Below are 12,786 nucleotides of genomic sequence, written 5' to 3'. Positions count from 1 at the left end.
CGGCAAGTTCTACCTTGGAGATGCTAGCTATGCATGTCGGCCAGGTATTCTTCCACCCTTCAGGAAAACAAGGTACCATCTCAACGAGTTCTCTGGTAGGAACTTTCCTAGGACTGCACAGCGGCTGCTTAATTTCAGACACTCCAGCCTTAGAGTAACTGTTGAGAGGGCATTTGGAGCTCTGAAGAATAGGTTTAAGATCCTGGATCAGAAGCCATTCCACCCATACTCCACTCAAGTTAAGCTAGTTCTTGCTTGTTGCATTCTGCATAACTGGATCCTCCAGTGGGGCTTTGATGAACACGTGCCTGAGGAGGAAGAGGTCAAGCCTGACGATGTTGTTAGCTCTGGCCATGGTGTGGAGGCGTTTGACAATGACGGTTGGAAGAACAAAAGGTTGGAGTGGGAGAGGCAATGTGGCTTAACAGAAGTCAGTGCAGGATTTGAAGAAGAGGAAGAAGAAACAGCAGCAGCAGAAGCATAGAAGAAGAGGAAGAAGAAGCAGCAGCAACAACAACAGAAGCAGAAGAGGAAGATGAAGCAGCAACACCGATGAACTATCCCCTATTTAGCCAATGGCTCTTAATAATTTGATCTGTCATTTGATTGTAGTTAGGATAAACTGTCATTTGTTTAACTAGCTGGCACTATATTCAGATTGTGTGTGGTAAGGTCACCACTAGATAGAAGTGGTGACAACACCTTATGCAGGTTGCAACCAAACACCATGTCATATGTGCACCTAATGCAATGCGGGCAACCAAACGCTGGGTCAAAAATGTTTGTCTCGTGCAACTAGGGGCATGCAGGCAACCAAACTATGTGCATCTAGGTTTTTTTGGCCTGCATCCCCTCAAACCGGCTCAATAGAGACAGGATCGCCGGGCCAGGCTAAATCGGCAATGTAACCAAACACGCTCCTACTGCATCTGCATCCAAACACGCCCCTACTGCATCTGCATGTCAAAACTTCCCGTCAAAGTATCTGCTCTTCACCTGCTTTTAGTTACCACAAGGCCCACAACTCCCATTTTCAGTAATTTTGGGGCACCCACAATTTCTGCTGAACAAGACCATAACTCCACAACTGTACAACGATGTTATAGCCATGTGTACGCAGTAACCTACTCCCTCCGTCCTATAATATAAGAGCGTTTTTTATACTAGTGTAGTATAAAAAACGCTCTTATATTATGGGAGGAGGAGTATTTGCTAACTATATAATTTCCTAGTAACTACAAACTGATCAATATAAACGCCATACATAGGCAGTTAAAATGACTCAAAGGAAGGGGGATAAAATGTTGTTGCGGAGTGGATCCGACAAGTGCTCGACGAGGTTCTGCACAGGGCCCTTGCCGGTTACAGCCGCCTGGGCGTAGAATCCGATCCATGCAACCATTGCCAGACGACCATTCTTGATCTCCTTCACCTTGAGTTCTTCAAACGCAACAGGGTCTTTGGACAGCCCCAAGGGGTCGAACAGTGCTCCACCTGGGTAGTTTATGTCCCCAGGAAGATATATTCCCAAGGGTTCTAGCGCCTCGATCCCACAATATCTCGCATATTCTGGCCCAACCTGGCAAATATGACATGGAGATATTTGTCTAATGTGGTATGCAACCATTAAAAGTAAGAAATGACAAGGGAATGATGTACCAATAGAATAATCTTGTGGGTTTAAAGAATTACTCCCTCCGTAAAGAAATATGAGAGCGTTTAGATCACTAAAGTAGTATATGTGGAGAGTGATCTAAACGCTCTTATATTTCTTTACAGAGGGAGTATATGTGGAGAGTTGTCTACAATTCTGAAGTGTTTGCACAAAACTTACAAAGAAAACACACAAAGACATGAATGTTTAGACTGCTCTACATCAATTACTCGAAAAGTATAGGACTGAAACATGATATACATAGCATTTTTATTACCATCAAAAGGGCTTGACAGATAGCAATGACGATGATGCCTTGACCACCAGCAATTCGGAACCCAGGAATCCCAAGGTAATCAAGAGTATCACCCTGTGAAACTAACTCGTTAGCTAAAGCCATAAATTTACATAATTTGTAATACAATTTGCCCATTTCACAGCGTCTATGTACGTAGCAGATAGGTGGCAGGTACATCCCATGTCTATTCTATCTCAGGCAAAGAAAAAGGCTGAGCTAAACCATGTGGAGGCTCCTAACTTTGTGTGGCACCGGCATTGACAACAGGCCTTGCTACGACACCTTCCGGCTGCGGGACTTGTACAAAAATGAAGATACTCTATGCCTCCATTAGAGTTAGCTAAGAACTACGTTTTCAGATGCTGAACAACAAGATACACCGTGGTTGTAGCATGACAGGAACTATGATCTTGAGAGCTCTTCAGATAGACATATCTTCTTCAGGTCTGTAGCAGGAACAGTCATATTGTGTGCTAAATGAACTCAAACATGGTTGATATTGATATTTCACCTGAAGTTTTGCATAACCAACTTTCCACCACACAGGCTCCACAAAATGCACTATCCCAAATAGATCTAACAGCTCAGGAACAACAACACCAAGAGCAGCAAGCATGGCCTATCGACAATGTAAAATCTCAAAGCTGCAATGAAGATTGTTGGTGAGATAAGATACTGGTAGTTCAGCTTCACAAAAAGAAACATGTTACCATTGAAATATACACAACAGTTTAACCGGAAAGAGGAGACTTGAATGTCACTCAAGCAAACCTATTATCATTCATCGCAGATAAGCCATGCAGAGGCCGGGGGTAATCCTCCTTTTCTAAAAATAAAATAAAATCGCAGATAAGCCTACTATGCAGCTTCTGTGGTGAGGACCTCCATTTTAGTCTACAAGGAATATGAGCAAGCTGGAGCACAAAGCTACATTTTTAGTATTCCATCTGAAATGACAGAGTTACTCCCGCAGGAAAAACTTTCAATGATCTCCTCATGCATTTTCTGTAGTGTAGAATACATCAGAAATATACAACATAAATATTTTTTAGTTACTCCAAAGAGGCTTCTAAGCTTAGGGCATAATGTTTGCTGCGAGAAGCGCGGAAGATATTGCCAGGTAACCCGTATGTAAGGAGGCGCAAGATTGTCTGACATAATTTTGTTTCTTTCCTTTGCATCTCTGTCGCTTCTATTTTTTCTGCCACTGCCCTTGGTCAGTGTTTGATACTTCTTTATGTTTTTATTAAGGTAAAGAACAGGGCATGATCAAAGCAAGTACTACCTCCATTCCTAAATATAAGACGTCGCGGCAGTTTAAATATAAGACGGCGGGGCAGTTTAATACTTTAATTTAAACTGCCGCGCTGTCTTATATTTAGGAATGGAGGTAGTATATGATTTCTTTTTTCAGTTTAAGCCATTGTTTCCACTCGCTGGCCAGGCCTAAACATCAAGATTAGAACTGGCATTTTGCCCATCTTACATGTTTTACTTTCATCTGATCACCGTTACGCCAAATTCTGTAGGGCCAAAGCATATCGTCGCCATTCGATTCAACACGGAGCAATCTCCCACGAAGCTAGGAAAATGAAAGGCTTGCAGCAAGATAATTATCTGAATACACAAAACTAGTGATAGGCCTAAAGAAAGCTGAAATACAGGTTACCTGGCATATCATCAAGACGGTAAAGTAAAACGGGGCATATTACCATAAACAAAGTAAAAACATATTATCAACTGCCAAAGTAAAATGGGGCACATGATCAAATCCCCAGTTTATGAGCAGTAGTGTTCGGAGATTTGATCATACGCCCCCTAAGTGCCTAACAACTATCGGAAGAGCAGGCACAATTAGTTGATCTGCAAAATATAATCAGGCACTAAGCAGTAACTATTCATCAAACACTAGTGCTCATAAACTATAAAGTGATTCAGCTGTAACTTGCAAGGCGTATAAAAATGCAACGTAGTTGTACCGTGATTGAAAAGTATTAAGAAGAACAACCAGTGGGCAGTGGGTGACATACTTGAAGTAGTTGGCGAAAGCAACGGGGTCCCGGCCCAGACCTGCTATATCGAACCCGTAATCGCCGGGGAACTCTCCGGCCAGGTGCTCCGGGTAGTCGTACCGGAGAGGACCGAGCCACCGCGGTCGAGCTCCCCCGTACCAAAAGCTTCAAACATAAGTTCCCCAAGCAAACCGGGAGGTCAGTGCAGTTCGTTCGCACAAACTAACGGAGAATTGACGAGAACATACATAAGCATACAATATCCACGGCTTGGCTTTTGTAAGGAGGCGATAGTGCCTACCTGGAGCTGCGAGCCTCGCGGGCGGCGGCGCGGAGGGCGTCTGCCTTGGCGGCGGCGAAGGCCTTCCTGGACTCGAGGCGGCGCCGGAGGCTGGCGCCGAGGGGGCTGTTGGCGATGGCCTTGACGGCGGTGAAGGGGACGGCGGAGAACACCAGCACGCCCGCCAGCTCCTGCCACGACGCACGCACACGTATGCTTTTCCGCCGCCGGCAGAGGACACCGGAGGACGGCGGCGCTGGGGAGCGGAGAAGGAGGGGAGGCATCGTGCGGGCGGCCCTGCCTGTCGGCGTCGACCAGGCAGTGGAATGAAATGCTCGAGGAAGGAACCGTGGACGTGGCGCGCTGCAGGTCACGAGCTACTGAGATTTTCGAAGGCAGGGGAGGGACAACACCAGCCACCTCCCTGGCCATTGGATCCGGCCTGAGGGCACCATTCAGAACCGTCTGATCGTTGCAGCAGGAAATCCTTTAAAAACAGCATACATTTGCAGCATGATCACATCTTCTTTTTCTCACGTTATTGTGCCACACATGTTGCAGCATTTCAAACACAACAGTGCAACAAATCACCGACTGGAACGCCGCAAAAAACATGACACTGCAGCATATCTTCCGTCGTAATCGCATCAGAACACACGCGAGCATGTAAGGTCAAACTCAAATGACCATGCTGACCATGAGCTGGAGATCCTCTGCTTCGCTTCAATCTTTTAGGGTAATAAGGTCAAACTCAAATGAATTTCCGCTTCCAGACACCGGACATTTATCGAAGGTGGATGTAATGAAAAAACGAAGGATGGGATGAAATCTAGCATCACACCAACAAATCAACCAATGCATAAAGCGGTTGATTTGTTTATGCACCAAGCAAATTATACAGTCTGATTCATGGAAACTAGGATTTTGTCAGAAAAAATACATTGACTGAGGTATTTCACATATTGTAATAAAATAGTTATAGTGCCTGCATCCTAGCAAGGAAAAACATAATATAAAACCATTAAGACAATACTCCGTCTGGAAATCAAAAAAGTCTTAAATTAAGTTACAGAGGTAGTATGAAATTAACTGGAAGAATGTGTTTTTCTGTGCGTTTGCTCAGCTGAACTGTATAGCCGAAAGGAACGGTGCAGTGCACATCTGTGACTCCTCATAAAAAGGTGTAGCAATTCTAACATCGTGTGACACAGGGAACAAACTTCGTTGCTTTGTTTTACATGATATAAAAAGCATCCGCAGGTGACTATTCCTTTTTGTATCACAGTAACTCAATTACAGTTGCGGGCAGTTCAGACTTGGCAACCCAAACAGTCAGCCATGTCTTATTTTTTATGTTTTACTTCAAACAGCAAGGCTATAACTGAACTTGATACAAGGATTGAATTTAAACTTTGCAAGAACTGTGTTGTGCTGGAAAAGTAAATTAGTATCTACAACCTAACTCTAAGCTCAAGTTTCAACAACACAATTTTTCACGCAAAAGCTACAATAAAAGGCATGCTGCAACATACAGTAGAAAGAAAGAAACAAGGCACTACCTGCCATGCAAGCTTGATCAAGTGCCATACTGACACCTCTTCTACTGCTTCTTTGACTGATGCAACAACGAAAGATAACTTAACTGGCTGGATTAAACCACTCCTTGTGCATCTGCTTCTTCCATGAATTCCTAGTCTGTTGATAATTTCTGATGAATCATTGTCACTGCTCCATTTTTTGAAAGGGGTATCGGAATCTTCCGTTTGTTGGCCCAGGTAAGATGGCTGAACTTTACCTGGCTAGATTTTCATTTTTGATATAACTGAGTGCTCCTTGTGGATATGAAAAGTGATGAACAGAATTTAAATGTACCATGGTCTATTTTGTAGAGACCAATTTAAGCAAACTTCAATGTATTAACAAAAATGGAAGGTGCAAATACCATGCAAGGGCATGGGCTGAATGGTCACATTCAATAGTTTGTTCTTTTAACAGGAAATGTCAAGTTATTAAAAAACTAACAGTATGAAGCAATAAGTCCATAACATGCTAGGGAACCATTCAAATCATGATGGCATAAAGGCACATGAACAACAGCCACCAATTACCCCCACCATTGCAGAAACTACTAGAAATAACTCCTACAAAGCAGCAAATGACTAACGAGCTTACCATACCTACATCATATGTGTGGTGTATGATATCTACTTTCCTCGGAAATTTGTAATCAGATTTCGGCTATCCATCTACTGAGTACTGACAACCACCTGTTGTATCTGATCAGCAACAATCCTTGCCACAACCTCTGGCGAAAACCTCTCGACCATGTCTTCCCTTGCCTTCCTCCCTTTTCTCCTTGCCTCCTCTTGATCACCAAAGACGCGCCTCATCAAAGCTCTCAGATGATCAACTGATGGCTCAGCGCAGAAATGGCCCTTGAATGGCCCTTCTGTGACCTCAGTCGGCCTGTCCACGTCCAGTGGGTATCCATTCTCTTGAGTCAGGTACTCCGTTGGGCCTGACCAATTCGTCACAATCACTGGCAGTTCCATGGCCATGGCTTCGACCACCGGCCTGCCCCACCCCTCGCCACGGGAAGGTAGCACAAACGCATCTGCAGCCTTGTACAACCTTGGAAGGTCGGACTGTGGGACATGCTCATCAACCACCCGGACTTCTGCCCATCCTAGCACTGGCTCCTCAATGCTGGAGTTGTTCACAAATCTGTGGATTTTTCCTCCAAAATCTGTGTCAGAGTGGTAGGCATTGGTCAGTAGGTAGAGTACAACATCATCAGCTCCAGAGAACTCCTGCAGAAAGGCTGTCAGAAGCACATCCCAGCCCTTCCTCTGCTCCCATTTGAACACGCTAAGAAACACAAAACCTTTGCCTTTGGAGCTATCAGTATTCCGTGTAGAATCATCAGGCGCCATGACAGAGAAACCAATCGGAAGAGGAAAGGCGACGTGCTTGGCCGGATCAAAGAATGTGACATCGACGGCCTGCACTACCTTGACGACCTTGGAGGGATCGACCCCGCTCTTCACGAATGTGGAGACGTGGAAATCTGTCGGTACCCAGACAGCATCCATCTGGTTACAGCGTCTGACATGCTCCGGCGTGACACGGTCAGTCTCGAACATAGTCCGGCCAATGACGAACGCCGGCTCGTCGTACCCGGTAGGTGGGCAAGGCAGAGACTCGTACATCGGCGGGTACCACGCGCCAGGCTCGCTGTGGCACACAACGACGGCCCGAGAGAGCTCACACCGCGCAGTGGCGAGCCTGTACGCCAAGTTCTTGGACTGCTCGGGCAAGCCCTCCCAGAACTCCGGCGACTCGAGGTCGCCGTGATGCGCGATTGAGAGCGTGAAGTTCGCACCGACGCCGGCAGCGGCATTCTCGTCAAGCGAGGCGACGTAGGACCAGGCCTCGGAGCAGTAGCCGCCGCCGGAGGCGAAAGGGGCCATCCATAGAACACATGGTGGGCGTCCCGCGTCAGCCGAGGTATCGGCCGCGGAGACTGGCTCCGGTGGGCTGAGAAGGGAAGACCTCGATCTGAGGAGCAGGTGGATGAGGCGTGGCAGTGGGTTGCTTGAGGTGGCGAAGAGCACGGCGAGGACGAGGGCGAGGAGGGACGGCGCCGTGAGGAGGAGAAGGAGGTGGCGCTTGGCTCTGGGTTTGGGTGCTGGAGGGAGAGCCTGCGCCGGAGGTGAGCCTGGCATGGTAGCCGAGACGGCGGTAGGGCACGAGGCCGGCTCCGTCGTGGCTGACCGACGGAGAGCTCAGTCGTCGGCGAGGCAGATCGGCAGGCAGGGAGTACGGATGTGGGTAGCTCAGTGAGAGCATCTCTAACCCTTCCCTCGAATTTTTATTTAACTCGTATTATTTCCTTAAAAAGTTATTTGAGGGGAATTTCCGGAATTTTTTAGGGATTAAGGGCATCTCCACCTGTTGGCCCCCGAGGAGGGGCAAAAAATCGCCCCTGGGGCACACCGGCGTTAAACCGCGCATTGGGGACGTGATGCCCCCCAGTCGCGGCCTCCCACGGGTTTTTAAAATGTTCAAATTCGGCGCAAACACAATGCAAACACGGGCGAGTTCGTTCAAATTTAAACATATTTTACAAAAAAAAAGAAAAAAAAACTACCGCGGGCTACCCCCGCCGTCTCCCTCGCCACCCGCCCACGCGGTTCTACATGCCGAGGAGGCTGTAGAACCGCGTGTAGTCACCGTCGTCGTCGTCGTCGTCGCCCCCGCCTACGCCTCCGCCGTCCCTGCTGCGTCCCTCCCCCGGTTGGCGCGGCGGGTTGGACGGTCCGCGGGCGTCGTCGTCGTCGCTATCGAGGACGATGACACCGTCCCCGTCCTCGCGCCCACGTTTGCGGGCGGCGATCTCCTCCAGGGCCCGGCGCTGCCGGACCATCTCCTCGCGCACGTAGTCGTCGCGCGACCACCGCGTGGCGTCCTCGTCGGAGAAGCTGCGCCGGGCTATCTCCTCGTACTCCGGGGGGAGGCTAGACTCCACCTTGGGCTCGACGAGGGCACCGGAGCTGCGGGTACGCGCGCTGACAGGCGTGTCCTGGGGCTCCGGCTTGATGGGGCGGAGGTGGAGGCAGGGAGAGCCGCCGGAGCTGCGGGTACGCGCGCTGACAGGCGTGTCCTGGGGCTCCGGCTTGACGGGGCGGAGGCAGGGAGAGCCGCCGTACGAGGAGGAGGACGCCCCGGTCTCCATGCGCCTCGGCGTCCAGGAGCTTCCCCGGCGGCGTGAGAAGGACGGGGGAGCGGGGTACTCGAGGCGCGGCGTGTTGCCGCCCTCGATGTACTCGAGGACGGCCTCCAACGTGCGGCCGGGCACGCCCCACCACCGGCGCCGGCCATCGGAGTTGAGCCTGCCGGAGGGCACGACGCCGTTGATGGCCTTGAGTTGCTCGGCGTGACGGCGGCGGAAGTAGGGCTCCCAGAGCGGGCTGTCGGGGACGTACCGTGGCTCCTTCCTCACCGCCCGCGGCAGGGACGCGCGGATGCGTGCGATCTCCGCACGCCGCGTCGCCTCGGTGGGTGGTGGTGGCACCGGCACGCCACCGGCGCTGATCCTCCAAGCCCCGGGCACCCGCATGTCCGGCAGGACCGGGTACTCGACCTCGAAAAGGAGACGAGCCTCGTCCTCGTGCAGATGACGGCGCCCGAATCCGTTCGCCGCCGCGCCGTCGCCTGGGAAACGCTCGGCCATGCTTTCTCAACTGGTGACGGCGAGAGGAGGAAGGGGGGAGAAATGAGCGCGTCGTCGGTGGATGATCGGGGTGAGCCTCTCCGGCGCGCTTGCAGTCGGCTTTTATAGGCGGAGGCGCCGCGTGGTAGGCTTGGCCGGCGTGTTACGCGTGGCGTGATTGCGTGGCGGCCGAGGGACGCGCCGCCCAGCCTTCACTGCGCCGCCCGTGAGGCATCAATGGAGGCTGACCGGCGCGGCAGCGCGCGGCAGCTTTGGCATTGATTCGCCGCGGGAAACGAGGCGATGAGGACGACGAAGGGGCGAGAAGAGGGTAGAGTCGCTGACGCGGCGGGCCCGCGGCTCTTCGCGCCAAAAACGATTCGCCCAGCGCCCCCGAGCGACCCAGCGCGCCGGGTTCGGGTTGGGTCCGCCGGCGTCAATTTCGGCCTGAGCCGCCGAAAACTGGACTCTTGGGGGCGCGACTGGGCCGATTTTTTGGCGCCGGCGAACGAAAAGACGTCTGGGGGCCTTTTTGGGGGCGCGGCTGGAGATGCCCTAAGCATCATCTACTAGCAGATCTCTTGTAATCTTATAAAGTTTATTACTTCCATAAATATATTTTTCCCCTAAAACCTTTCTCTAGACGCGGTCATTCTCATAAAAAATAAGGTTAAGTTGCGCTGCTTCCAGCCCGCCCTCAGCTTTTTAACCAAACCCCGCCGGCCGTCCACTGACCAATGATCGTTGGAATGGAAAACCCTACCCCGCCACACCCCTGGCCACCCTCGCCAGCATCGCAGATCCATCGTCAGCCATGAAATTGACGACGCAAAGACCGAAATGGTGGTGCTATCAAGACTCTCTATCGCCAGAAGTGGGTCCCATAGTGTGTAGGAGTCATGTAAGGTGGGCACCTCAAGAAGGCGCCTACACCCTATGGAGCCCACGGGGATGAAGTCTTGGCGGTCCATTTCCGTCATGAAACTTTCAGACATATTTTTGTTTGATTTTTTTTTGACATTTTTTGTGGTGATTTTCTGAAATACAAAAACAGGAACTCGCACTAGGTATAAATTAATATGTTCGTTCAATAAAAAATTATGTTTATAGTGTATGTAACTGATAATAATGTACCATGAACCAGAATTATATATACATTCGAGACATATCATGACTCACGACACAATATAGTTCAAATCTAAGATTTACCCTTTTGAAGATGGAGAGATACACTCTGTGCCCATCCGGTATTATGGTGTCCAACATAGTCTCACTAGACATAGTGACTAAGGTGTTACTTAACAGGGGTATCGGAATACGAAAAATGAGAAAAGAGTACAAATCAGTAACGAAAATAACTAGGCATAATGATCAAGGTATTGATCACGGGAATACCGTAAAAATCTCCCCTAGAGTTGTTGTTGGGGAACGTAGTAATTTCAAAAAAATTCCTACGCACACGCAACATCATGGTGATGCATAGCAACGAGAGGGGATAGTGTTGTCTACGTACCCTCGTAGACCGTTCGCGGAAGCGTTATATCAACACGGTTGATGTAGTCGTACGTCTTCACGTCCGACCGATCCAAGTACCGAAAGCACGGCACCTCCGAGTTCTGCACACGTTCGGCTTGGTGACGTCCTCGCCTTCTCGATCCAGCAAGAGGGGCGAAGTAGTAGATGAGTTCCGGCAGCACGACGGCGTGGTGACGGTGTTGGTGAAGAACAATCTCCGCAGGGCTTCGCCTAAGCACTACGAAAACTATGACGGAGGATAAACTAGAGGGGACGGGGTTGCCGGCACACGGCTTGGTATTTCTTGATGTGTCTTTGGTGCTAGCCCTACCCCTCTATTTATATGTTGAGCCCTGGGGTCGAAACTTGGAGTAAAAGCCTCCTCAAAGTCGGTTTCACCCGAAAGGCAAGAGTCCTTCTCGGACTCCAGGGCTAGACGCTGGTTTTGCTAGCCTCTGGTCTCCGCAAAACTTTCTTTTGCACTTTCCAAAAGCCTCGTGAGCTTTCCCCTTTGGCCCAGATAAAGTGTTCTCGTGCCCAAATATTTTGGGAAACATCCGGAACCCCTTCCGGTGAATTCCGGAACCCTTCCGGAGATCAAACACCACTACCCCATATATCAAACTTTATCTCCGGACCATTCCGGAGTTCCTCGTCATGTCCGTGATCACATCCCGGACTCCGAACAACATTCGGTCATCAACATACATAACTCATATAGTATTATATCGTCAACGAACGTTAAGCGTGCGGACCCTACGGGTTCGAGAACTATGTAGACATGACCGAGACACCTCTCTGGTCAATAACCAATAGCGGGACCTGGATGCCCATATTGGCTCCTACATATTCTAAGAAGATCTTTATCGGTCAGACCGCATAACAACATACGTTGTTCCCTTTGTCATCGGTATGTTACTTGCCCGAGATTCGATCGTCGGTATCTCAATACCTAGTTCAATCTCGTTACCGGCAAGTCTCTTTACTCATTCCGTAATACATCATCCCGCAGCTAACTCATTAGTTGCAATGCTTGCAAGGCTTATAGTGATGTGCATTACCGAGTGGGCCCAGAGATACCTCTCCGACAATCGGAGTGACAAATCCTAATCTCGAAATACGCCAACCCAACAAGTACCTTTGGAGACACCTGTAGAGCACCTTTATAATCACCCAGTTACGTTGTGACGTTTGATGGCACACAAAGTGTTCCTCCGGTAAACGGGAGTTGCATAATCTCATAGTCATAGGAACATGTATAAGTCATGAAGAAAGCAATAGCAACAAACTAAATGATCAAGTGCTAAGCTAACAGAATGGGTCAAGTAAATCACATCATTCTCCTAATGATGTGATCCCATTAATCAAATGACAACTCATGTCTATGGTTAGGAAACTTAACCATCTTTGATCAATGAGCTAGTCAAGTAGAGGCATACTAGTGACACTCTGTTTGTCTATGTATTCACACATGTATTATGTTTCTGGTTAATACAATTCTAGCATGAATAATAAACATTTATCATGAAATAAGGAAATAAATAATAACTTTATTATTGCCTCTAGGGCATATTTCCTTCAGTTGTAACGTATTGCGAGGCAAAGGGAATTGTATACAATAACATAAGGTTCGCTCGGTAATGATCTTCGTTGATATGTGAAAATTATTATGGGTGTCCAGATCCTGCTAATAATTATTGATTAGAGTACTAGACATTGTTCCAAACATGTCTACATATTCTCAAACTTGCAAGGTCACATGCTTAACGACTAGCAGTACGAAAAAGTGCTATGAGATTAGGGAATGAGACAAAG

The 12,786-nt window shown here is 49.0% G+C and overlaps 2 protein-coding genes across 5 annotated transcripts; both read right to left on the bottom strand.

Annotated features, from left to right (window-relative positions):
* Positions 1-963: 963 nt before the first annotated feature.
* LOC125508981 (Chlorophyll A-B binding family protein) lies at positions 964-4,666 on the bottom strand. 2 transcript variants are annotated; one of them, XM_048673804.2, is made up of 5 exons: positions 4,266-4,581; positions 3,983-4,129; positions 2,464-2,596; positions 1,932-2,024; positions 964-1,579 (listed from the first exon to the last, which is right to left on the bottom strand). In XM_048673804.2, exons 3-5 carry the CDS (start codon positions 2,566-2,568, stop codon positions 1,283-1,285), a joined length of 495 nt encoding a protein of 164 aa, XP_048529761.2. In that variant the 5' UTR covers positions 2,569-2,596; positions 3,983-4,129; positions 4,266-4,581; the 3' UTR covers positions 964-1,282. The 2 variants fall into 2 exon arrangements, with proteins under 2 accessions (XP_048529761.2, XP_087382207.1); XM_087526081.1 differs by lacking the exons at positions 964-1,579; positions 1,932-2,024 and adding an exon at positions 2,028-2,398 and having other exon boundaries at positions 4,266-4,666.
* On the bottom strand, positions 4,596-8,103 carry LOC125508980 (UDP-Glycosyltransferase superfamily protein). Of its 3 annotated transcripts, none has more exons than XR_015604677.1 (3): positions 6,422-8,103; positions 5,804-6,043; positions 4,596-4,731 (listed from the first exon to the last, which is right to left on the bottom strand). XR_015604677.1 is itself a non-coding variant. In XM_048673803.1 (1 exon), the coding sequence occupies exon 1, from the start codon at positions 7,967-7,969 to the stop codon at positions 6,491-6,493; it is 1,479 nt and encodes a 492-aa protein (XP_048529760.1). In that variant the 5' UTR covers positions 7,970-8,103; the 3' UTR covers positions 6,173-6,490. The 3 variants fall into 3 exon arrangements, 1 of the variants encoding a protein (XP_048529760.1); XR_015604676.1 differs by lacking the exon at positions 4,596-4,731 and adding an exon at positions 4,903-5,146; XM_048673803.1 differs by lacking the exons at positions 4,596-4,731; positions 5,804-6,043 and having other exon boundaries at positions 6,173-8,103.
* Positions 8,104-12,786: the final 4,683 nt, after the last annotated feature.

The sequence above is a fragment of the Triticum urartu genome, chromosome 5A, assembly GCF_056163025.1.
Source record: "Triticum urartu cultivar PI428250 chromosome 5A, HENAU_Tu73, whole genome shotgun sequence".
In the NCBI taxonomy this organism is placed as follows: Eukaryota; Viridiplantae; Streptophyta; class Magnoliopsida; order Poales; family Poaceae; genus Triticum; species Triticum urartu.
The sequence above is the reverse complement of the archived record's forward strand: the minus strand, read 5'-3'. Positions and strand labels throughout refer to the sequence as shown.

Coding starts and splice junctions, on each gene's coding strand:
- LOC125508980 (XM_048673803.1), bottom strand. CDS start 7,969: ATGCCAGGCTCACCTCCGGCGCAGGCTCTCCCTCCAGCACCCAAACCC.
- LOC125508981 (XM_048673804.2), bottom strand. CDS start 2,568: ATGCTTGCTGCTCTTGGTGTTGTTGTTCCTGAGCTGTTAGATCTATTT. Junction 2,025..2,463: donor TTGGTTATGCAAAACTTCAG/GTGAAATATCAA, acceptor TTAGTTTCACAG/GGTGATACTCTTGATTACCT. Junction 1,580..1,931: donor TCTGTCAAGCCCTTTTGATG/GTAATAAAAATG, acceptor CATATTTGCCAG/GTTGGGCCAGAATATGCGAG.